The 26126-nt window shown below is 52.6% G+C and overlaps 1 protein-coding gene across 5 annotated transcripts in view; it reads right to left on the bottom strand.

Annotated features, from left to right (window-relative positions):
• DNMBP (dynamin binding protein) overlaps positions 1-23797 on the bottom strand; it is a 34186-nt gene extending 10389 nt beyond the window's left edge. The window contains exons 1-5 of one of the 5 annotated variants that reach the window (XM_086752487.1): positions 23768-23797; positions 17598-17817; positions 15739-15918; positions 13229-13351; positions 10741-12669 (exon numbers count right to left, since the gene is read on the bottom strand). In XM_086752487.1, coding sequence (XP_086608613.1) covers positions 10741-12669; positions 13229-13351; positions 15739-15883 — 2197 coding nt within the window. In that variant the 5' untranslated portion in view covers positions 15884-15918; positions 17598-17817; positions 23768-23797. Of the gene's footprint in view, positions 1-6587; positions 6760-10740; positions 12670-13228; positions 13352-15738; positions 15919-17597; positions 18027-23767 lie in introns of those variants that run through there. The other 4 variants (XM_086752488.1, XM_086752489.1, XM_086752490.1 and 1 more) reach the window with 4 other exon arrangements.
• Between the last annotated feature and the right edge of the window lie 2329 nt (positions 23798-26126).

Below are 26126 nucleotides of genomic sequence, written 5' to 3'. Positions count from 1 at the left end.
AAAAATACCCCCATCACACCCACTCTGCACAAGGGAAAAGGCTGGTTTCAGCTAAGTCAATGGCTGTCTTAGCTGCCCACCAGGTAAGTCTCCAATGATGAACTTAATATTAACTCAAATGCAGCAGGAGCTTGCAAGGAGGGCCTGAGAGCAGCTGCTGGGTTTAACATTTGCTGTCTGCATTTCCACAGCATCTGCAAACCTCAGTAGAAGACCAGGCCCTGGTGTGCAAGGTCCTCTACGAACACCCAACAGGGACATCCTGGCATAGTGCTCAGAGCCTGAACTGGACACAAGACAGAAAAATGTTCAGGAGGGACAAAGAAACACCAAGATAATACAGTCAGCAGGTCTCTGCTCAAAGAGTTAAGAACATTAACAACAAATTTGTTATTTTAAATAAGGATATATATATTTTTAAGGAATGGCATTTGTTTTGCAGGAGAGCAAGCTCAAGTGGGAAGGCAACCTGGAAGAAGCAGGAAGGTGCTAATCTGAAATGCAAACAGGTGTGTGTGAAACCCAGTCGAGGAGGTGTGTATGTGAGCTGATACCGCAGCACGGGGGTGGCCTGCGAAGAATCCTGAAAATGAAGACCAGCCAGAACAACAGCCAGAAATGACCCAGGCAGCAGCTTTTGGGAAGACAAATGGAAAGGATTATATATGCCACCAGATGAAGCTTTGTACAGGACATCTCAGGAGTTTACTGTACCAGCAGACAACACTGCTGTGCTCCCAGATTTAGCCATAGCCAAACTGCACCCACATGGTGTGCCTGGCTCCAGCTCACCAAACTGGAGCTGAGGATGCCCAGCACCACCAGCGAATGCAGCAGCTCCCCACGCTCCGCTGAGCAAACCCCAGGCAAGTAAATCTAGGTCAGGCCTTTCAGAGAGCACCCTGCGGTGAGGCTTCGACTGACACTCGTGAGATTGCTAGCTCCATGACACCCTTCCTCTTTAAGTCTCAAATCCCTGCCTGCGGAATGGAAATTAAAACCTTCCCTGCACAAGTTTTAAGTCCACAGCAGTCATCAGCTCAGCTTGCCTGACCCGGCACAACGCTGGCCACCAGTGCTACCCACTTATGCTGTACCAGCATTTGCATTATTTTGAAAACTTACAGAAATTAATTCTCCTCTGGCCTTTTTGCTCTTTCTGAATATTTCAAGATTAATTTAAAAACAAGGCTACACTGCAGCCATGTCTCTTAGGACTCTTGCTGTTTATCACTAGTCTGGCATCCTCATTCAGCAATGAACTCAAAAGTTGTCCTGCCTCTTTCCAAACAATCGCAGTTCAAAACATTCAAATATTTTAAATATTTGGCTCTTCTACCTGACTGATGTGTATAATACTTAGGATTTGTTTCTGAGGCATTTAAAAACTCTCACTTTTTGTATTTCATACCATCTCTGTCAATTGCCGTCAATTTCCTTCCTCCTGTTTGACACACATTCTTGTATATCTAATAGCAGCTTTCCCTAAATGGGGCTTATTAAACATTTAACTAAACTCACTCATTTCATAGCTGTGGGTTTTGGTCATTTAATAAACGCTTTTTAAACAGATCTCCATTTTACTTCACATATTTTCTATTTAAATGTTACCTTTCAATCTGAGTCATCGTGCCCATCAACTTTGGGGGCACTAAGACATACACCACTGCTGGAACGTCTCCGTTAGCCTGCAGGAATGCAACTGGCATTTCTAATGAAGCCACCAAATTCCAATCCAGTGACAAATTCATGTTTACCCGTGACACAGATGCCAAATGGGCATTCAGAAATACATTTCCAAACCCAATGTTCTCAATCTCAATTTTCAGAGACTCTTACAGGTTGCGTGAGCTCTGCAATCTGCCTCTCCAAATTAAGAACTGTAACAACGTTGTTTCCTCTATCCCCTTTGGCAAATTTCTGACAAGTCCTTGGCTCTCTGGATCGGTTTGATGGTCTGCGACAGCCTCCCAGGAGCGCCTGCTTTTGAGCTTTGCTAGTTCGCCTGCTGATGCATGGGAGAACTCATAACCCAACCCCTGGCAGCGAGGTGTCAAGATGGAGCACACTTTCACCTCTGCCCTTCCCGTGGAGGCCGTGATTTGCTATTGCAATCACATGGCTCATCCTGCTTGTCCCAGAAATGCCACTGTCACCTACTTTCTTCCAATTAACAAAAACCTCTAATTCTTATTACCCAACTTCCTTGCGGGAGCACACACGCAATCAGAGGTTTTCTCCCTGACCTGCTCCAGAAGCAGAGTTGGCCCATGAAGATCAGATGCAACAGGATGCGTGTCCGTCACACGCAGGCTGGGGTGCTCACTGAAAGGGCTGCATTGCTCCCCAACTCCTCCTCGACAGGGCTCACCTGCCAGCATCCCCTGTGGCACGGCGCAGCCTCGCAGGGTGCTAACACAATCTGAAGAGGGATGTGCTGCCCGTTGGTGCTGAGGACAACCCCTCGCACAGACTCTGTAAGCATAAACCTCCGACAGGAGCTGCGCCCACCCGCGAGGCGAGCCCAGCCCAAGGCTCACAGCTCAGCAGAGTCAAGCAGTGACTCAGGACAAAACAAACCAGCTGCAAATATTTGAAGTATGTGGACGCCAGGAGGGGAGGAGCCACTGCCTACCACGAGAGAAGAGGGGATGAAACTAGGGCAGGGAATAATTAATCTGAGTGAAAGGCTAAGCTTGCTGCCAGGAGCAGGATCTGGCCAGGGTGAAAACTCTCACTCTGGACATTGGTAATAAGCCTGTAACAGAATACATCCACTGCTCCAAAAGCAACAGACTGGATACATTCAGCAGCTCACTGCTCCTTAAGAGAACGCAGGGGTTGCAGCGAGAGGTGCCATGGCAAATAAGGACTTCAGCCCACAGAAGTGAATTCAGCCTTGGTGGAGTCCTGAGACCAAGGAGCAGGAGATAAATCCAGACAAACCATAAAAATCAGCTGAATGGGAACAGACCAAGGACACTTCTCCAGGGCCAGTGGAATGGCCTGATGTCTCAAAGATGTCTCATGCAGAGCCTGCTTGGTAGGGACATCTCTATGCCAGGTAAGACCACAACCATCATCCCAACACAGCCCCACCACATTCAGCATGAACAGGGGATGGCCCCAAGCTGTGACAGAGAAAAAAGGGAAGTAATATAATGGTCTGCAAAGAGTTAACCTTCCAAAGCTGAGGCAGAGCATCAACAAAAGCGACTGTGAGAAAAACACTGATGGAAAAAAAGAATGAAAACTGGAAGTTCTTTAAAAGAATGTTTTAAATAGATAATAAAAAAAAACATGGTCATGTGAGCAAGAAAGAGAACAATATTGATGAAAAATCTGTCCTAGGTCTGTACCTCAATAAAGGCAGCAAATGTAAAGAAATGAATGAGTATAGAAGATGAGATAATTGACCATAGACACACCGGGAACTCTGAAGTACAGAAAAATGAGAAAAGAAAGGTATCAAGAAAAATCCATGGATGGTAGAATTAAGAATTCAGTTTTCATTTTTAAAATAAGGAAATAAAATTATACTTTATAATAGACTTATTTCCACCAAGATAAAAATAAACTCTTTCAATCGTGCAATCCCACAAGTAAACAGAGACAGTAAAATTCTTGGTATGTTTGGCAAAAAGGCAGAATTATACAATAAACATTCTGTTTCTTTCCATCCAAAAAGCAGAAATAAGACCTTGCTAACTGGCACCTCAAAAACCCATTACCAGTGGAGAATATCCAGAAAAGAGGGCATTCCTAATCAGATTCTCCACGGATTGTATTTAGAGTTGATCCTACATGATATTTTTTAAAGTAAATGGAAAATCACTGCTGTCATGTAGAGAACTGAACACTGATTCAACACTGAGTGACCCAAGGTATTCAGAATAAGATGGAGTTATTCAAACCAAGCAGGTTTAATGCAGACAAATGCATTAATGTATTAATGAGGACAAGAAATGCAGCCACAGGCAGGACTGTATTCTGGGGAGTAATACTTTTGCTTGGGTTGGCCAAAACTCACCAGGAGTTCCCCCAGCAGAGGCACACTGGGGTCCTCAGAGAAGGATACAGGAGTGCAGCAAGGTATACCTCTGTGCAAGCACCACCCAGAACGCCTCATGCAGCTCTGAAGTCCACTATTTTAAAAGAGTATGAAGTTAAAAATGAGTGAGCATCAAGAAAAATAAAACACTGAAAGGTCTTCCTGTGAGTCTCTGCCAGGAGTATTTTAAGACTCTATTCGCTATAAAGAACTGAATACTGAAAATTACTTAATTACAGTACCTGCCTGAGAAGAAAATACCATCAGCTAAAAAGTTATATTTTAGTAGAAAAAGGTTGGTATTTAGAGCTGAAAGACAACACATCAGCATGCAAAACATGTAAGAGTGACAGTGACTAAGCAGCAAAGCTATGACAGGAGGGTTCTCTTTCTGTCGATGTGGCAGGCAGACACATCTGAGTCTCATCCCAGCAGAGATGCTCTAACCAAGTAGCTGTCACCGGGCTGCACTACAGAGAAATCCCTAAGGAGTGTAATCACCCCACCTACAAAAACGATCAGGCCATGTCGTCTCCAATGGGGCTTTCAAGTCCTAAATTCTGTTACTCTGTGGAGAAGAGGAAGAACCTGGGAGAGAAGCAGGCAGTGTTAGAAAAGGTGCCTGGAGCAGACAAAATGGAGCAGACTTCTTGCTATCGGCTGGACAGGAGGGTGTCTGCCACCAAGTGCAATGTGAGGGCTTTTGGAGAAGCTCCCAGGTGTTGGTGAGGTCTTACAATGATGCAGCAAAGAGGTGCTGATGCTGGCAAGGTCTTACATTGAGGCAGCTACGGCAGCAAAGCCTATCTGCCAAGGAGGGATGTTGCTGGTGCAGCACTGTGCCCTAGCAGGGCGGGAGAAGAAACTTAATAAGGAACAGCAGCCAGAAATGTGCACCGGACAGACAGTGTTAGAAAATGCCTGGAGCCTTCCTCCTCCCTTTCCTGCTGTGGGACACCAGCCCTGACGGTGAGGGCATCTTGCCCCACACCTCCCACAGCTGCTCCTCACCCCTGAGCCTGCCACAGCAAGGAAAAAATCCAACACCCCCTCCCAGCACAAGCGTGGGTGCACGCAGCGTCTCATTTAACATCAGAGGAGCCAAGGCTCTCGCCCAGCATCGCAGTCTGTCCCCTCAGCTCTTGCAAAAGCCAGCCAGGTCAGCACCGCTCCAGTCTTCTAAGGCCTTGTGGGCCATCTCCCTCCCCGCTCTGCTCCTGGCTCCTCCTCGCTTCCCTGCTGCCCTTTGGACGTCCTGGCACTGCAAAACCTCTCCCTTCCCTCGCCCTGGGGACACAGCCGAGCAAAGTCCCACCCTACCAGGGCGGCTGAGAGCACAGAAATGCAGCCGACAGAGCCTGCTTAATCAAATACCTCCAGAGGACAGATTTCATGCTGTTTAAGCCAACAAGCAGCAACAGCCTCCCGCTCTGCCACCTCTTTGGCCGCTGCACTGCAGTGCTGTTTTCCTCTGTGTTTCAACCACCCTTCATGGAGAGTTCACACATGTGCCCAAGACAAACTCTGGCAGAAAGGCTGCAGAAGCCAACAGGTTTTCAGGCACATAGCTGCTCAACGGAGAGGCCAGTCCACCAAGAAGTGCTTTGTCACTCCCTCTGCCCAGCCCCTACCACCTTGCTGCCCCTTCCCTAACACCTTGCAATGAGCCAAGCCCCACAAAACTGTCTGCAGCCAGCTCTGTCCCAGCCACGGTGCCAATGGGACAACTCTGCCCAGGCCAAGACAGCCTGAGCTCTCCAGCCTTGGTATCTCTCCAGTTCCAGGGTACCAGTGACAGGACTGGAGACCCAGGGACGGCTCAGGCACCCAGGACACAGCACACAGCTGCTGTAGCATGGGTAAGAGACCACTGCGGTACTGAGGGGCTGGCAATGCAAGATGTACCATTCCCATCTGCCACAGCCCCTCAGTGCGTAGAGATCCCGGTGTCCTGCCCCTGTGTAATCACACAACTACAAGTACTCGCCCTCTGCGTGTGTCCAAGTGCTACAACAACTTCCCCTACTTCCTGCTTTGTGCTGCCTGTGAAGACTAGCCATACTCGCCCTCCGCAGGGTCAGGAGTTCCTACACACAGAATCCGTTCACGACGGGTTATAAAAGTAAAGCAGGCAGTGGGAATAACCCCAGCACCTCACCCCTTCCCCCATAAGGAACCTTCTAGGGGCCCTGAAGGAGCAGATAAATCAGGGCCGCAGGTTTTAGGGTGTACCCAAACCACTCAGGGCACAGATGGAGGAGCGATCGAAAGGACAGCAGTGAGCCGTGTGTCCGTGCTGCCTGGGCTCCCCTCCTGTCCCGGGCCTCTGCAAAATGGGGGCAAGAGCCCTGGCATGACATATAGGTGACTGTACAGAGAAGTAATGATGATGATGCCCATTTCAGCAAGCTCCAGGGTTTCCCACAAGAGCCCAGCTACACTGGCCACTTGCCTGTGCCGGAGTTCCAGTGCTGCCCCAGTGCCAGGGCAGGATGAAGGCACAAGCAAGGCAACTGCCCAGCTTTTCCCCGCATACCTCGCTTCTCCTTCCTGGTCTGCACAAACTCTGAGTGCCGCAGAGTGCTGGGAGCCGTCCGTCTGTAAAAGCTGTTTCGCTGCAGCACAGAGCCCGCACTGTTTGCTTCCTTGGCCTCCTGCTCCCAGATCTGGCTCCAGTCTGGCCGGCCCATGCGTACCCTTGAGTGCTCTGCTCTGCCACTGCTTCTGGCTGGCATCCCGGGTGCTGGGGCTGCTCCTTCCTGCTCCTCACAGCTGTCGTAGTCCACATCCTGCATCTCGGACTGTGTATAGCAGGTGCCTGACCGCAGGCTCACACTGCTGTCTCCTGAGGAGCAGACTGCAAATGCAGGAGCTTCACAACCTCTGTCCAGACTGCCGTGGTCCATGACGTGGCCTTTGGGCTGCCTGTGCCGCTCAGTGTCTCCTTGGTCCCCGACACCTATATACTGCCTTTCCTGCTGTCTATATGCCCCAGAACCTCCATCTTTATACCACTTCTCCCCTTCCCTATATACTTTATTGCCTTCATCCTCTCTATACTGCTGTCTCCTTTCCCTATACTCCCCAGAGTCACTCTTCCGCCTACACCACCTTTCCTTTTTCCCATGTCTTTCATCTTCACTGTAGTCCCTAGGATCTCTGTCTTCCTGATACCACCTTCCCCTGTCCCTAGAGTCTCCTAGGCCTCTATCCTCTCTATACTGCCTTCCCCCCTGACGATACTGCCCAGGTACTCTGTCCTCTCTGTATCGCCCTTCTCTTATCTCAGAACTGCAGTCTCTGTATTGAACGCCCTCTCTCTCATACACCCTGCAGTTTCTACCCTCTGTATCCTGGCTTTTGCCTTCCCAAGCACCGTCTGCTCTCTTGCACTCCATGTACTGGATATCTTCCTTCCAAAAACCTTCACAGTCTCCATTCATGCTCCATCGGTCCACAGAGATGCCTTTCTCTCTCCTGTAACCGTCCCAGCCATGGTCTGCTCCCCGGCAGCCTGGGTACTGCCTCCTCGCCCTGGGCCTGTCACTGCATTGAGCCTCACCGCGCAGCACGGCCGCCCCAGCCACGTCCTCTCTCCGCATGGCACAACAGTCCTCATATTCCCAGCCAAGGAGCTGCGGCTCCTGCCTCGAATCCTCCACACCGTGTTTCGTCCCGGGATAAGTGCACATAGTCCTGCTGAGGTGCAGCACAGGTGCTCACTCCCTTCGCTGCCTGCTCCCCAAGCCCAAGCCTGGGCTGACGCCGCTTCTCCGCTCTGCTCCTGCGCTCCTGTCCCAAGTGAAACACAGGCTCTGCTTCCTGAAACCAGCCAGCAAGGGTACGAAGAGGCGCAGGCCCAATCACTGCCAGCCCCAGCCTCCTCCACCTGCTGCCCCAAGTAATCAGTAACCAGCCCTGAGGAGGGAGGCCAGGGCTGGGCAGGCTCTCACTGCCCAAACCGGCTCCACGGCTTCGCCAAAGCCTCTCTGCAGACAGCTCAGAGGCAGGGAAAAGGAGCGCACTGCAGCATGCAGAGGCCCTGCCCCAAGACCAACATCCTCAGGGAAAGGAAACAGACAATGTGTGAGACCGCAGGAAGCCACAAACCAGCGATAGGATGCCAGATCTCCTTCCACTGCCTTCATGCTCCCGCTGGCACGGAGGCAAAACGATGTGGTCTAGCAGAGGCTGGGCTCTGCTCCACAACTCATGCGGGAAACTGAGGCCTTCAGACTGCCCCTGGCTCACATCTGACGCTGAGCCCACTCTTTTCCCAGCCCTCACCCACAGGTCCTGGGAAGAGCAGGAGAGGAGCAGCTCCCTGAGTGACAGAGCCTCGCCGAGCAGTGCCTACGCAGTGCCATGCAGCCACAGCTGCCTGGTTCCCTGCTCCAGGGCGAATGGCTGTTCTATCTGCTGACAGGAACAGGCTTGAAGCGGCTATAAGGGTACAGTGCCAACATACAATATAAGTTTCCAGGAGGCTATAGAAACACGCATTCCAGTAACTCTCCTGCTGCAGAGCGCAACATATTCCCAGTTTTCCATGCCAAATGCAGGCCTTCCTATAAGAAACCAAGAGATGACCACAACACACCCTAGACAAAAAGCGGAGGAGTCCATGGATGTCATCCACGTCTCAGGTTCTTACACCACTTGTCACGTATGCACAGCCAATGCTCCCAGGTGGTAGAAGACAAAAATAAAACCAACAGACCCTCCTACTCCAACAGCAGAAGGGCTAGCACTAATCCTGTCCAAGCTTGGTGACCAGCAAAACCCCCACTGTGCACACAAGACATACCAAAGAAGCAACCTGCAGATTTTAAACCTGTGTTTTAGAAAATTACATACTTTCTGCTCTTCCTTTGGCTCCCCAAAGGACATATCAAGGGGCTGGGTTCTGCCAAGGCTATGCCAGCCCTACTTTTTTGCTGGTCAATGCTTAGGGAAAGCTTTTCTCCATCCAGCATGCCTCCGTGTTCCCCTAACGGCAGCAAGGCAGAGGCCACCAGCCTGAGGCATGGTGCAAACATGTTTTGCTGAGCTGGTGCAACACTGCATTACTGATCTGGCCCACTGCACTAAGGCTGGGCTAGCAAGGCTGAGACATGCTCTCTGGCCACACTTAGATGTGGCAGGAGGGATGCGACAGAGCTTGGGTAGGGCACTTCTTTAATCATAGGACCACAGAGGCTACTAAAAATCCTCAGGTCTCTTGAAGTGGTGAAAAATCACCTGGGACTACTAAGAGGATAACTTGACAGGGAGGATATCTCAGCATTGTGTTAGTTCCTGTCTGAAACTTCCTGTTCCACTAACCACCAGGGCACAGGTTCAGCAGGACCTGTCCTCTGTCAGGAGGTGCTGGTACAGCAGGAGACCTTTTCCAGCAAGATCCATCCCACCAGAAAATTTCCCTTGAGATCCAGCCTAGGTTTTCTTCTTCCTACCTTAAAGTTATTTCATCTAGCCTCAAATCCTCTAAGCCTCCTTCCAAGCATCACTCTCGCACGCCACTGACATGGAGGCTGTTTGTCACCCTGTTTCCCTGGTGCACCCGTATCATCCTTCATTCCCATGTGCTCTGCATCAGATGCAATCCTGCAGCAAAGCGCCTGCGCTCCCCAGTGCTGATTAAACAGTGGGAGGATGGAGGCAACGAAGTCAGAGTGAGTAATCCCCAGGCAGGAGTTGGCATTTCACTCCATCTCCCGCGTGCAGTGCCCACATTTCCTGCACATTGTGGGTTTCAGTAACAGAACTGCAGTGTCAGAGCTCCTGGGAGAAGCTGGGGAAGGGACTGTGGGAGAGGTGCGTGGTCCTGTCTTTCTACTTTGTCTACTGTAATATAAAGTATAATGTAATTACAACAGTACTGAACTTTATATGGCATCTTTGTGTTTCAGAGCCCAATTGTGCTGGTAAAAACAGGGCAAATTTCTCCTCCCTGAGTAATTCTTCTGGGCTGCAAGGACAAAAGTAATCTTTTTGGCTACAGACATGCTGCAATTTAAAGCTCTTTGTGGCTGTTACCGACAGTGTAGCATCCAGCATTTTCTTGTCCTGAAATTGTGGACTCCATGGATGGCAGGAGCACAGAGGCAGGCTTTACTTTTTGCCCACTAAGCCTCCCCACTCCCAGGCCAGGATCAGTACCCTTCTGTGCATCCCCTCTGATATGAGTGACAAGTCCCCAAAGGTCTGTATCACTACCAGGGCAGAAACCGCAGGAAAGCCACTGCCTTGACAGGCTGAGCACAGTTGTGTCACAGACATCAACTCAAATCTCAACAGCAGGACCGCCAGCAGAGCCACTCTGAAGCTGCTGCTCATTCCCCTACAGCTAAGAGAGAGTGAGGCAGGGAAGTTGAACCTGCAGCAGCTGTGTTTTCCCTTGAGAGCAAGGATGCTCTGGGAATGGATCAGATGAGGGCTCTGGATGTACAATGGGAGAGTTGGAAGTAAATGGGACTGGGGAAAGCCAGGGCTGAGGGATGTCCAGAGAATGACACTGTGATTCTCTGAGGCAAAATCATGATGATTTGTACTGCAACAACACTTACAAAATGACCAAAATCAGGAATTAAAGAAGGAAATAAAAGACCGGCTCAAACAGTGCCTGTACACAGCAAGGGCCAGCTGTCCCCCTGAAGCACCGTCATCCCATGCCACTGCAGACTCACCTCTCAGCTCCTGCAGCTCCATGCTGAGGCTCTCGATGTTGGAGTCACAAAAATCAAGGTTTTCCAGGGCCTCCGCTCTCACCAGCTCATCCTGCTGCTCCTCCAGCATCAGGCGTAGCTCAGTGCGGGTTTTGCCGTACGCCTCCAGGTCTCGCTCAACCTCTCCAATCCTCCTCAGCAGAATGGAGCCGGGGGAAGCTGATCCTGCCCGTGTCAAGTCCTCACATCCCTCCTCTGCCCGCTGCTCCTGGGTGCTGGGCTGAAGCTGCGGAGGGGCCACGTTTTTCCGCTGGTTGCTTGATGGAGGCCGGGGTGCAGGCCGGGAGGGCTTCACCGAAAAGGACAGAGACCTGCCTTTGGGCACCTGGCCACTCAGCGTGTGCACAGGTGTGGCTGCAAGGCTGCTGGGCCGAGGAGGGGGTGGCCTCAGTGCCTTCCTCCTCTCTGGCTGCCTGGCATGCGGGGCACACTCAGGAGACCCACGGACAATGTCCTTCTCAGAGCTGTAGTCCAAGATAGAGAAGTGTCGGGAGACCTTGTCCTGCTCAGCGCTGGTACTCGACAAACTCTTCTCAAACTGTGCCAGCTGCTCTGTCAGTTTGGAGTCAAGGTCCGTGCAGCCATCCCCCTGCACTGCAAGTGGGCAGCATTCTCCCCAGCTCCCAGCCCATGTGTCCAGGCCCACTTGGGCACCTCCCAAGCTGGAGGAACAAGGTTTGGACTTCTCCTGTTGACCATCCACCCAACCATCCAGGTCCTGGGTGCTGCTCTGGCTCTCCTGTGGCTCAGATGCTGCCCAGCTATTAGGAGAAGATATCGCCTGGCTCCTCCAAGGTTCTGGACGTGAGCAGGGAGCATGCAGGGGCACAGTGGGAGTGTCTCCATCTTGCTCAGGCAGGGCATTAGTTTCTGTGTTTCCTGGGGAGGCTGAAACGGACCCCTCAGGCTCCAACTCACCTGCCTGGCCAGGCCTGTTGCTCTGTTTGGGAGGAAGCTGAGCAGAGGGGAGAAGGCCATTGATTGAATTCGTGTGGTCAAAGGGGAGGGAGTCCACTGCGCCTTCAGGACATGGCTCTTGGTGTGCTGTGCTGGGAAAGGACTGATGGTGTCTCAGGTCAGTGCCAAGAAGACTCTCTGACCTCCCTGCTGTGTGAGACAAAACAGTGTCAGGCACAGGGTGTGCAGTTGAGCCATCCTCCTTTTCCCTGCCATCTTTCCCTGGCAAAGAAAGAGTTTCAGAACAGGTGCTTTCCGGGTCTTGGTGGATGCTTCCACCCTGGGGATCCTCAGCACCCGCCTTTTCCCTGCAAGGCTCAGAGGCTTCCAGCCTCACAAATCTGTGTGGAAAGATGCCACGTTTCCCCCTCAGCTCCCCCTCCAGCCATCCATCCTCCAGAATGCCTACAATCCGAATCTTGTCACCCACATCAAAATCCAGCTCCTTGGACTCCAGGGCTTGGAACTGATAAAGGGCAACACCATAGGTGCTCCCTGGCTCCTCCTCCTCCTTGGGGGGCAACTCCACTGTCCCATTGGTGTCACAAGTCCCTGGGGGCTCTGGATCCTCTGAGACTCCTGATGCTCGAAGAGGAGTAAGTAGTTCCACAAAACCCTCTGGGAAGATGCCCCTGCGGCCTCTGAGCTCCCCCTCGAACCAGCCAGGCTCTGGGACACCAACAATGTTGATGACATCCCCTTCCCTGAAGTCCAGTTCCTCCTCCAGCTGAGCAGACAGGTCCATCAGGGCCCGGGCTTGGCCCAGTGAGTAGGCAGGCACCTCGAGGAGAGCACTCTGGGACAGCTGACGGCTCCGAACTGAAAGGCATAGCTCCCGCACACATGATGAGGGGAAAAAGCCCTTGGAACCCCAGCTGCTTCGGCCCTGGAGCCAGCTGGAGGCCAGGGACCCACCTAGGATCACCAGATCTCCTGCAGGGAATGAGACACACAAGTTCAAAACTGCCCTCATTCTTGCTTCTCACCTCTTATTCCTGCCTCATCACGCCCCTCCTGGCTGTGGGTAAGGTTTGGCATTCTGCACAGAGCACAGTGCCTGTTGGGGCTGCACAACAGCACAGAGTGGAGGTAAGGCATGAAGCATCGGCAGTCCCTTGCATGCACATATCTAAGATACACAGTTTTGACTCCATTACTTTCTAGCTGCTAAGCCATGAAGCTTTGATTTCTCCCCCAAACGCAAGTGTAAAATTTGGGAACTGGAGGGCAGTTAGAATGCAGCTGTAAGTCTACTATGATCACACAACTCCAATATTTGGGGTTTCAAGAGTAATGACAGATCATGAGAAACTGGTATTAAGGTGGGAGGAGCACAAAGGTCCATGGTGGATGTGACATGACCCATGTCATTTATTAGAAAATTCCCTGTCTCTCCTGCCACTCTAGGCAGGATGCTGTGACTAGGTTCATACTTCTGGAAGGCCAGGTGAGGGTTTTGAGATGCAAAGCAAAGGGAAGGAATGGAAATTACCTCTCTGCAATGACAAGCTCCCTGGCTCTTGAGATGTGAAGTCACTGGTACAAACAAACAGTTTTTCTCCTTGCTTCAAAGAAGGAATATCGACAGGTTCCACAAAGCTGCTAGGAAACTGCCCTAAAACGAGAAGCAGTTGTCAGCAACGAATCTTTCCTGAAGCCCACCGCCACCACTCCCTCCACCCTCTTTCCAGATTTTTTGATCTATTAATCTCTTGCTAAAGGAAAATAACCAGCTATGCAGGACGCTTCAATAGCATGGTGGAAGAGAAACGAGTTTGGGAGTCAGGAATTCCTGAGGTTTTAAATGCTTAAGAGCTAATACAGAACAAAAAGCTTTGTGCTCTCAGTTCACTCCAGGCAACCAACAGGCTGTGTTCATTACTGGGACTGTGCCATCAGCATGGTGTCTGTCTGGGACAGACACACTAGGTGTTCTCTGCTTTCATTGCTGCTTCCCAATTCAGAGCCACGATGAGGACTGAGATCCAGTAGTGCTGGACCACGAGACCAGTGTCTTGTGACTGGGCACATCCACCTGGTGCTCCTCACTCTGTAAGGCTTTGCCCTGCAGCCCCAGAGCTGAAGTCAGGCCACCACATTTGGGATAGCCACATCTGTGAGCCACAGGCTCTGTCACAGCTTCAGTGCTGCTCAGGCTCCAGGGACCCTCCCCAGTTTATCACCTCTGTGCCCCTATTTCACCATGGTGCCCGTAGCTGGATGCCCAGCTATTCTGAACAGGCCACAGCCAGACAGGACAGCACACACTTGTTTACCATCACAAGATACCACTCAGCTACTAATTTCAGTCCCAGGAGCACAGGATGTGGCAGAGCCCACTGCAAAGGCCACTAAAATGTCATCCCTATCTTTTATAATTTGTGGCAGGGGGATATGATGGAGTACAGGTTAGTAGCACTTCCAGCATTCACTCGATGACCCAATATGGCATCCATGTTCTCCAATAAAATCTGGAGACACCATATCCTAGACACCCAGAACTTTGCACTGGGTTTAGGCAGTTTGGCATCTGCTGTCATTAACACGAGGTGCAACCAGCAGCCCACAGGCTGCTAGCCTCAGTGGCTTCCCTCACAGTTTTAACCAACTCTACCTCTTCTTCCATGTCTTAGCTTCCTGCTCTGTACATGGAAACAAACTAATGCTGTTAGAAAGGAAGTAATGGAGATACATTAATTATTTCCCAGAGTACTCAGAATTATTATCAGTAGGCTGCAGCACCTCCACAACTTCTATTCAAAAGCGCTTTTTAATCCCCTACAACTTTAGCTTAGAAAACTGGGCAGAAAACTCCAATAGCTGTTCCACAGGAAAGAAGGAATGCAAGTGGGTTTCGAGTTAAAGGCCATTAAAAACCATTCAGTTTGACTTCAGTGTGTTTCTTTATCTTTGAGCTATGACACACATCTGTTGATTATTCCTTAACAACTCCATCTTCTTGAGAACAAGCACATCAGTTATGCTGGGAGACAAAACTATGGTGAAGTAGCTCCTGGTGATTTCAGCAGAAGTAATTTGTGCCCAGTGACTCCAGCAGCTGCAGGATCATGCACACGCCCATTCAATGCCATTTATCAGCTACATGGAGCACTGGGGAGAAGTCCTCCTCTCCACCTTTGCTCCTGTCCATCTTTGTTTTAGCCAGGAGACAACTCGCGGCTGTCAGCAGAGCCCAGACTGCTGCTGCAACAGCAGCCCCATCTCCACAGCCAGGGATGAAACTCCAGTCCCACTTTCATGTTGAAGGCAGAGTCAGTCAGGCTTACGCTCTGAAGTGGCCTGGTTTTCATCTCCCTGAGAGCTCACACATCCTCTCAACATCAGTACTAAGATGAGAAAGAGCTGCTTAAAAAAGGACTACAAGACTAAGTGTTTCACTAAGAGCATTCCGCTGCTTCAGAAGTTTCTCTCACCCCTCCAAAAGTTTAAGAGACTCGCACACTACTTCAGGCACCCAGATTTGACAGCAGCTTGTGCAGGAAAATGCTTTAAAGCAGAAAGGAGGAAGTGGGGCTGAGTCAGAGGGCTCAGAGGGAGACATGGACTCTGTCGCTGCATCTCCCACTGACTTGACCTGACAAGGTCACTTGGATGTGGATGCATTTCCACTCTCAGTGCATCTGTTTCCTTTCTCCCCTTACACCAACACAGCGGGTCAGTGCATAAACTAGCCAGGAAATGGGCTGTCCCACCCACAGAGGATGAAGCACCTAGTATTGTGACGATCTCACCTCCTCAAGAACTGACACTCCACTAATCTCTCTCAAAAAACAACAGATGAGTTATCTGAATAGTTCACTTAAAGCTGGCAGGAGACCAGTGGTGGGGAACTTGTACCCTCAGTCCCAAGCAAAGTCCAGTGAAAGATTTAGTGAAACAAATCTGGTCCTGCACAGTGCTGGATAAGGGAAGGTGTGCTCATGGGGTGGAAACTTAGCTGGCATGTCTATAGATCCAGGTGCAGGCATTTCCAGCTCTTACCTGTGACACCTTCCTTTTTGCCGAGGAGCCAGAACTCATCCACCACAGCCAGCACCTCGATGACATCTCCCACGAAGAGGGGCAGCTCTTCAGAGACGCTGGGACAAAAATCAAAGACGGCTCGTACCACAGAGCCAGCCTCCATTGTGTGGGGCCTGAAGGTGGGATCAGAACCTAAGGCTGAGACACAGTGGAAAATTTGTTAGCAGTCAAAACCACCTGCAATTATCACATACGAGCTCAGGAAGTTAAACCCTCCCTGAGCATGAGATGCAGGTGTGAGAGGGTCCTGTCCTGTCCTGTCCTGAGCTCCTTGAAACCCCCTTGCCATGTGAAGCATTCCACAGGAGCCAGGGGTCTCCAGCAATGCAGCCCCCATGATCCAACCTGCCTTGTCTAGCCCCTCTGGCTATCTCTGTGGGGACACATGTTTGTGCTGCAATGGCGGGAGACGCAGCAAGAAAATTGGAAGTGAATTCCCGTCAGGAAGGAAGCAAGAGGAGGGGAGGAAGCTCAGCACTTCCCTGACATGCAGTGCAGGGCCCTGAGCCTGCCAGGGCGGGGCAGGCAGACAGCACCACTCACGCAGTCTCACCGCACACACTGGTAGGACAGGCACAGGCATCCCTGCCATTCCCACGCCATCGCTCAGGGTCACAGGAACCATGTGCTAGAGCAGCGTCACACTTCTGCCCAGCAAAAGAAAAGGCACAAAGGCAAGCTCACCCCACCCCACTGGCAAACTCTTCCCGCCTCTGCCTGGACTGACCCAGCCTGAGCATCCTCAGACCTGGCTGGAAATGCCCCTTCTGCCTTCCAGGTAGCAGGCTCAGCCATCCCCTGAGAGGCCTTACCACAGCTCTTGGCAGAAGCCAGGCTGACATGAGGGTGCAGACCCCGTCCACTCTGGCAGCCAAAGCTGAAATCCTCCCTGGCAGGGGACCTAAATGCAGGCAAACACATCCTCATCAAGGGCTAAGTCCTACACCCAGCAAGATTCCTCCTTCCTCTGGAAGCAGCTGCTGAGCTGGGACACTTTTCTGTATCACCTTTGCTTTGTAACAAGCAGCCTCACCATCTGCAGCTTCAGCTGCTCCTTCCCCTCTTCCCAGATCCCTCCGGAGGGGAACTGAAAGGTGCATCCGTCCAAGGCAACCAGGAACCCTAAGATTATTCCTCAACATCTGCACCTCAGACCGGTGAGCGCTTCCCTTCATCTTCCTGTCCCACTGCAACTACAGGCGTGTCGGAATGTCAGCATCCTCCCCACCAGCGCCCCTCGACACAAGCTGCTTTTCTCCCATACCACAAGGAGAGTCCCTGCTCTTACTGGTCGAACACAACTTCCCCGCAATGGGACACAACCTCCTCCCCTCCCAAAGCGCGCACGGTGAACAGGCACCCTCCAAGTGCCACCCAGCTGGTGATACCCGTGCTGTACTCAGCATGGCTTGACAGTCCCGCTTAGCTACCAGCAGACAGAGCAGGGTGACGAGACACACCACCACCCATAGCAAACACTGGGGTCCCTTGGGTCCCCATTTCTCCCTACAGCCGCGCACTGCCCATCTGAGCCCTGGAAAGTCAAATCAGGAAGAGGGGACTCTAACACAGGGAGGAGAAAAATCTCCCCACTGGCGAGGCGCAGCCAACTTCCATCGAGAGTGCCAGCAGGGGATCCAGCGAGGGAAAGGCTTTCTGCTGACGGGACGGCTCTGTTTATCCAGTCCGACTCACCTCCTGGGAACAAAGCGGGTTTGTACTCGGCAGGAACAGCTTCCTCAGCACGTCCCTCCCTACCCCAAAACGTGCCCCTGCTGTGGCCAGCATGCTGCACACCGGCCCCCTGCCACCCTCACCTCTGCCGTCCAGTCTGCCACTCCTATTGCTCTCCGCTGCCTTTCCCGCAGCACGCGGGCTCCTTGGGGCACAGGCTGTCCCTTTGTCACCAGCGTTGTGCTGGCTGTACAAACAAAGAGCCCAATATCCAGCAGCCCACAGTACTTTGCCACCAAAAAGAGATGAATGGACTAGAGTGAATCAGGAACACAAAGAGCTGCAGTTTAGGGTAGCAGGAACCTACTGAGGCAGAAGGAGAAACAGTATTAAAAACATGACCATGTGGAGCAGGGAAAAAGATGGAAGAGCCATCAATTAGCTCTGAAGTACTAGAGACCAGGAAGGAGCCTCACGCTATTCAAGGTGGGGTGGCCGGGACGTGCTGCTGCATGCTCTGACAGGAACGGGACAGCAGCAGCGACAGGCACAGCAGCAGCAGCCCCTCGCAAGCACCCGGGGCTGACCCCCACCCCACAGACAGGCTGCTGACTGCTGCGGCGCAGGGCACCACTGAGCTCAGGGTCCTAGAAATCCTTCCCTTATGCTGAATATGCAAACTTCACAGCTGCGCCGGACAAACGGAAAAAAAAATCACAGAGGTAACTGCTGCCTTGGGGTAGTTTCTCCAGGAACACATGATGGTACAGCGAGATTTCTTGCATTTCTTCTGCCAAAGGTGTAACATAAGAGTGGGCTGAGGAGTGCAAGGATTACAGCATGTGTGCTGCAGACCCAAACCCTGGCTTTGCTGCAGTCACTGGGGCTGAGGGTGCGGCCCCCCCTCCCACTCCCCGGTGCTCAGATCCTGCCCATGAAAACAACAGCGTCAGTACTTAACTGATCTGCAGCTCTGGGGACTCATTTCTTAAAATGGACAAGATTTTCCAATGAGACAGAAGACAGAGAGGGGCAGGCAGGGTTGCAATTGTTCTGCCATGTATATATTAATTGCAGTTATAATAAAACATGGGCACTAACATATTCATGTGAAAAGCATTCCCTGAGAGCCAGCTCATGAGGCAAAAAAGCATGAAGTAATTTCTGAAACTGCCAAAAAAAAAGGATCCCAACAAGCGCATGTTCCCGCAGCAGTACCAAGAGCAGGATCACTCCCTGATTCCATCTGACTCTAGACAGTAAGCCCCTGTATTCGAAAGCAGTGAATCAGTCTTGTAGGGTTTGCTTGCTCCATAACACAAATGGAACACAAAATATTATGTTTTTCAAAATCTTGGCCTTGTCTTACTCCATGGAATGCTGCCTGCCAATGTTTTCTCCAAAGTCCCACCTAGAGAAGGACGCCTCACAGCATCTTCCAAACTGGAAACTTACTGAGTGAAACGCTTCAGCCTTAATGGTGGACCCGAGCTTCTCCTAGATCCACCCGAGATCTGGTGAAAACAAACATCCAGCAGCAGTTTGCGCAGAGGCTCCAGCAGGAAGAGCAGATTGCTGGGAGAGCCGGACTCCGCCTGCGATCCCCAGTGAGTCATGGCTCCTGACAGCTGGCCAAGCACCATCCCCTCTCACCTCAAGGATGAGGGTGATCCCTGCCTGCCAGGGGGAGGGAAGGAGAGTGGGCTCCTCCACAACTGAGCAAACACCAGAACTTCATGCTGGAGGAGGTCAGGACTGTGAATTGCAGGACTCCTTCCCCCCGCCTAGCAGCAGACCCACATCCAAAGAGAGCCTCCCCGTGCAAGTACGAAGCTGCAGCGCAGCAGCGAACTTGCCGTGCTGAGAACACGCTGTCTCTGTCTCGCTGCCTGATCCTGCACAAACTAGGTAACGTGTTCCTGGCGCCCGACTGCAGCCTGCCCGGTGCCAAGCTCCCAGCCTGACACAACAGCATTGTGCAGCAAGGCAGAGAGCGGATTCCCAGAGCATTAATCACCGCCCCCAGCTTGCCTGCATGCATGCTCAGCACACATTAACATTACCTCCATGGAAGACTGCCTACCCCACTTCACCATTAGCTCTGGAGCGTGTCTGGTCCAGCGTGGGCTGATGAAAGGAGGGACCAGAATGAAACGACAGCTATTAACTCTGTTACAATATTGTTTTGAGACCTTCAGCAAAGACTGTATCAAGCCACAGCAGCCAAGAGAAGGCAACTGAAATCAGGCAGGGTAAGAAGTCTCAAACAATGGACTCACCGGCACAAAATTATTGCCAGACGTCTGCTCAAAGTGTCATCACTTTGATGAAAGCAGACCTACTGAAGACGGCAATAAAAATGCCCTTTTTGTATCTTTTTGATGGTACGAGCAAACAAGTTTAATGCCTGTTCACTGAAAACACAATCCACGCCCAGCGACGGAGATGCCCCTTGCTCCCATTCAGTGCATTCTCCAGCTGCTGGATCTGGCTTTGAAATGAGATTTGCTGCAGCTCTCTGCCCTCTGGGCTGCAGGATCAGTACCTAACATGCCATGGGAGGAAAACAAGAGTGCTGCTTGGCTTCTCAAGCAATTCTGTCAAGCTTACTAACTACATGTCGAGGCACTCTTTTCCTCTGTTCCTCTCAATGGTCTCCAAATCTGGCCCTCCTTCCCCCCTCCTTACCCAGCTGCATCTGCACAGCCTTCACAGTCCTCATCCACACTTCAAGGGTAGGACATCGCCAGCACATCAGCACGCCCCGACCGCTCATGCCAGCCTTCAGAGCCACAGCCACTGCCACCGGCAGTCACTCCCCCTGCTCGAAGCAGAACATGTTACTCTGCGAGCTCCCGGAGGTCCTTGCTCGCCTGCACATTCCTGGGTGGGATAAACAATACCCCGTTGAGCCAGGCCGCCCGGGCCCTGGCTGGAGATAATGCCAATGCAGGGACTGTAGCTCCAGCAAACTGCAGAGCTGACCCTGTGAATCCCAACAGAACGGACAACGCAGCAAGCAGGGCAAAAACATGACTACTGGTGCGGAGGAGAGAAGCCTTCTCCCACCAGGGCAATGCTGACTGCTGCAGCTTCTTGTTAGGAGGTGTTGCTTGTCTCAGCAGATCCCAAAGAGCCTCCCTGCTGAGCTTCACACAGCGGGAGACACGAGATCTCCTCTCCTGCACTCCATCGCCTAACCCCATATGGCTCCCAGGAGGAAGAGGCATCTCCGCACTTTAAAAAGAAATAGCTTCTTTTCCTTTGTCTGTGACCTGACATACAAAAAATAATTAAAATTAATAGATTTAGGTTGGATTATCAAGAACCAGGACCGCCAAGAACAAGGGCTGCGTGAGCAACCTCTGGCCTCTCACCGCACATGTGTGACAGTTGGGGTATTTGCCCCAGGAACAAACAAGTCATTCAGACCACTACTTCTCTCCAGCTGGGTGCTGGCTGTCACAATGTTCTCACCTGCTCCATCACAGGACACAGCTGAGGGCAGGCCGGTGGCAACTGCATGGGGTAAGGGTAGCTCGGAGAGCAAGGAAGAGGAGCTTGCACTGGGCCAGATGGTAAGCAAATGAAAGTAATCTGGAAACTAGAGCACAGCATCAATTTTTAATGCAAAGCAGAATACCTTGCCACAACATGTGATCAAGGAGACTGTGACGGATATTTAATCTCTGGCACTGAGGACTCAAGCACGCAAAGGCCAGAATATCATCTTAGGAAACAAGACTTTCCCAAATTCACTACAGAGTGGCTGCACGCACCTTACAGACCCCATTATTGAGTCCTGTCTTCTCTCACCCTGAGGCATGCAGTTGTCTTTCTTGCCGTTTTTGTAGACAGGCTAAAACTATATGACTTTGAATAAGGAACAGACAAAATCCCAAGAGCAGCACCACTTCTGCTGCGTGGTACTCGTGGTTGGGCTCCCAGGGGTAGGTAGTATACAATCAGAAAATTAGTCCTTACACTTTGACTACATATCCAAAACAGGTTGAACTGGGGCTACGAGGACATTCCTCAACACTGAGGCACTCGACTTTGAACCCTGAACAATATTTTTTAAGATAGGTTTTGGACAGAAGCCCATTGTGATGCTTGGGTTCCTGGGCAGGGAGTCCAGAAATCTGGAAATTGCTCCAGTTTGACTTGGAAGCTTTGCTCTTTGCCCGCCTTCGCTCCTGTTCTGCACTGCTTATTATCTCCAAAGAACCTAAATCCCCAGCAGGATTCAGAGTCCTCGGCAAGGAACTCTGCTGATACCTGGCATCATGTGGATCTCTTCCTTTCAGAGGCCCTAGGTGCTCCTAAGAAGGAAGAAATAGATTTTATTTCCTAACAGAAAGGTTCTAAAAATAAGATAAAGTAAAAGCTGTGTCACTCAGAAGTGGGGTTGAGCAATCCTTAGCACATGATTAGAAAAATACTTTTGCTGGAGGTCGGGGGGAAATTATCAGTTAAGGTAGTGAACTGCTAAGGTAAGCACAGCTCAGGCTGTCCCACCCAAGCTCACATCACCACCATCACAAAGTCCATCTGAACAGTCACCCATGGCAGGGACACCTCAACTGCATGCAGAACCCTGAGACGTCACACAGCCACTCTTCCCATGATGGCTAGCAGATGTGGTGCTCTGCAAGTCCTTTCCTCTCCCCTACTTGCTCAGTTCCTCCCGTCTCACTGCCAAGTTAACATTTCTCTAAAATCATTATATGTTCATACTACTTTTTAATGTCACTGCTAATCCTACACAGAGCAGCTGGAGAGAGAACCGAAACCTTTGGCCTTGGCAGATCAGAGAATTTCAAGAACAGAGCAGGAGAAGCAGCCAGCTCAGAAATGTGGGCATTATTGGCATTACGGAGAGCTTCGCAAACAAGCAGGACATGTTTAGACACCATTCCTAGCACGACTTGCAGCCAGAGGAGTGAGTCAAGATGAGGGGGATGATGGTGACATCTTGTAGTACAGTACAGAGGCTGTATTTGGCAAAGCATCTGCAAAACTGCAAATTCTGTATCTACAGATTTTCAGGCCTTTTGCAAAGGAAAAGACAGAATTGTAACAGAAGCGAAGGAGAGAATGGCAGAGGCAAGAGGAGAGAGAGCCTGTTCGGAAGAAACTGAAAGTCACAAAACATGACAAACCTCAAAACAGACGTTAATGCTTATGACACAACTAGAGGCTTCCTAGGTACTACAGCAAGGACAGCGAGACATGAAAGGACGGAGATGGGGGGAGTACTTCAAACACCAGGCATGACAGCATGTTTGAACTTGGAGGCCAAACTGTGTCAAGGACGGGATCAGCTGAGGGGTCAGCAACAGGGTCAGCACAGGAGGTGCTAAGGGTGAGCCAAAGCCTTCCATCCCCTGGCGAGGCCACTGGAGGAGGAACCCCCAGTTCACCTCTGTTAAAGTACAAGACAACAGCACCAGCCTGGCAGCGACGTAGAGGGATTTGCGTTTGCTGGAGTGAAAACTCTCGGGAGTTTCTCTTCCCAGGCTGGCACAGGCAGAGCGGATGCTTTCAGAGGAGCAGCAGAGGAAGGCACAGAGCTGCAGCCTGGAGCTTCTGCTCCCCGTGTGCAACCACCTGTGCCACCCTTCACCAACGCCTCCGCTCCAGGCCCTCGGTGCCAGACCACTCCAGGCCCTGGATGTCTGCACTGTTTCCATAGGGCCAGGTGCTCCACTGCGACAAGTCATCACAGACACACCAGCTCCCACCAGCTGCGTGCCGGCCCGGCAGGTCACCGCCTCGGGTTACCACCGGCGGCACAGACACGGCTTAAGAGACCAAAACCCCAACGGACTCCAAATGTGGGGAGTAGACGGGCGGCTCTCGCTGTACCCCACAGCTGCCACACGCTGCCGAGGTACCCACAGTGCTCCCAGAGCAGCGTGGGCACCGTGCAACGGAGCCGGCGGGGCACAGGGGGAGAGCACCCACCCGAGCTAGCAGCGCCCCAGCCAGGGGCACCCGCCATGCCTGCGCCCCGGCCCAGGGCGGCCCTCGGGGCAGGCACGGCCTCGGCTTCGGCGGGGCGGCGCGGGGGAGAGGGTGCCGGTACGGGGTGCGAGGGCGGGGGGCGGCGGGCTGAGGCGGGGGCGGTAGAGGCGAGGGGGTCGGGCCGCGCCGGGGGCCCGGCGGAGGCGGAGGCGCAGGCCGTGCGGCCGCGGGGGCGCGCAGGGCGGGGGAAGGCGGGCGGGCAGGCGGCGGGGCAGCGGCTAGGCCGGGCGGCGGCGGGCAGGGAGCGCCCGGCTCCCCTCCTCCGGCCGCTCCGGCGGGTCCCTACCTTCTCCCGGCCCGCTCCGGGCGCCGCGGCCGCTCCGGCCCTGCGGGTCCCTCTCCCGCCTCCGCCCCCCGCGGCCGCTCTGCCCCGCCCGCGCCTCGGCCGGCCCGGCCCCCAGCGCCCGCCCGGCCGCGCAGGGCCCCGCCCGGCCCCGCGGCCCGCCCCGCCGCCCGGCTGCCTCTGCACGGTGCTGCGGGGAGGCGGCGGCCGGGCCAGGCGGGACGGGCTGGAGCGCCTCCGCGGGGCCTGTCCCGCAGCCCGGGGACCCCGGGTCCCCCCCGAGTGACGTGGGGACATCCCCCTTGGCAGCACCGCTTGGGCTTGGGCCCGCGGGGTCACCCCGACGTGGGACACGCTGCCCAGCGTGGGGTGGCAGGCGTGGGGACGTGGGGTACAGCCACCCCTGGAGCGGCCGGGCTGGGGCACAGCACCTGCGTGCCATCTCCCGTGCTGGGGTGCTGGCAGAGCACCCAGGAGCCCGGCGCTGAGCAAGACAGGCGGGTGCCTGTGCAAACGCTCTTTGACTTCTTCCCCACAAAGCGCTGGGGCCTTGCAGGCGTGAGGAGCACCTGGGGTCCCCTTCCCCACCGTTGCCCTTCTCCTAGGAGTCTCTCGCTGCCTCGTGGGCTTCAGCTTCGGTAGCAGCTGACGAGTGGGTCTGCACTGTCCATCTGCTGCAGTCTCAGTTTTGCTGCTAGGAGCTGGCTTTGGCTGCTTAGATACACAATAAGATCATGCCAGAGCCCCAAGATAGAGAAAACCAAATAAAATAAAACCCTACGTGCCAGTCAGGGCCAGCTTGTGCATCACACAGGGGTCAGGCACACCAAGTACACTTGGTCCCACACAGGTTTTCCTGGCAGGCTAAAAAAAGCCTCTGTGCCCCAAGGGATACCATCCCTCAGCAACACGCTGTAAAGCCCCGAGTCTCTCAGCCCCCGGAGCAGTTCCCGCTGCTTGGCACTTGTTTGTGCATTTAGCTGCACATCTCCATAGCAACCGCCCAGATCCTTGGCTTGCCACCAGCCAGCAGCACACACCACTGTCAGAATCGTGCTGGGCCACGCCGACTCCCCGTCTGCTCTCCTGAGGCGGAGACCCGCGCCGCTGGCACGGGGCGATGCCGTGAGCAGAGGGACCAAAACTGCACAGGGAGCTGGGTGCTCTCTTCCCCACAGGTACGGTTGCTTGTGTATGGTTTCCTGCAGCTGGAGAATGGATGCCAGCTCCTGCCACAGGGTTTTAGATGTTGTCCTCTGAGCCCAAAAGTTCTGCTGTTCTTGCCTGACAAGACAGGTTTTGAGCTTTTTTTTTGTCATTCCGATCCCTCCTGGAACTTTTCAGGTCACCACTATGACCAACCCACCTCTGCTGACATCCCCAGCAAAGCTGCCTCACTCTTCTTTGATTTCAGCTATTTGCATTTTCCCTTTTTCTGCCTCCTTTATGCCGGCTACAGAAACCAGCATGCTTCGCATGCAGAGTCCCATCCGCCCTCCCCACTGGCGTTCCTGCTCATCCCGTCTTGCTTGTAAGAATTTTGGTTTGCTCTTCTGGGCTTGGTTTCACTTAGTTTACATGTTTCTCCAGTGTCTGCATACAGTTCTGGTCCCCTCATCTCAGAAAGTGTAACTGAGAATGGAAGAAGGTTCAGAGGCGGGCAGTAATGATGCTCAGCGGTACGGGAACGGACTGTTCAGTGAACAACTGTGTAAGCTGGGACTCTTCAGCTTGGAAGAACATTATAGGGTGTAGCAAGAGGTGTACAAAATCATGACTGGCCCAGAGAGGATGGGGACACAAACCTGCAGTCAACTGCTTTTGCCTTGACTGGAGCCTCAAAAGAAAGTGAAATCATTGGGCTCCAGATGTTATGTCCAAAAGTTAGTGTTCCTTTTAGCCCATGCTTCTTGCAACACTGAGGGCTAAGTTCATGGCAAGCCTTTGAGAGTTGCGCCTATGAGAGCACTGCCTCGGAAACATTTTGTAACCATGTTTTCACGTGGAGAGCTTGGCCAAGGCCAACTGGAGCTTTACCAAACTGTTCAACACATAAATATTCAGAGCTGGGAGGAGAATGAGCTGGACAAATCCCAGCCTAGAAAGAGAGAGTCCTCCAGAAGGTTGCAGCTTGTAGGAACCCTCTTGTAGCAGAAAAAGCTTGCCACCAAGACTGACTTTGCTGCTGCTCTGCCGACCCTACAGCAGCTGGTGAGGGTGAGTGATGTGGCCTCCTGGACTGCTTGTCCTGTTTCAAACAGAGAAGAAATCCACCTCCTCTGACTCTGCCTTGCAAAGTAAAGGGAATTGAGATGTGGTCCTACATTTTCTAGGACCACAAGAGGGCAACATGAGAGCACCC

This window comes from Chlamydotis macqueenii, chromosome 7, assembly GCF_036417535.1.
Source record: "Chlamydotis macqueenii isolate bChlMac1 chromosome 7, bChlMac1.mat, whole genome shotgun sequence".
Lineage (NCBI taxonomy): Eukaryota > Metazoa > Chordata > Aves > Otidiformes > Otididae > Chlamydotis > Chlamydotis macqueenii.
This window is presented reverse-complemented; position numbering and strand designations above follow the sequence as displayed.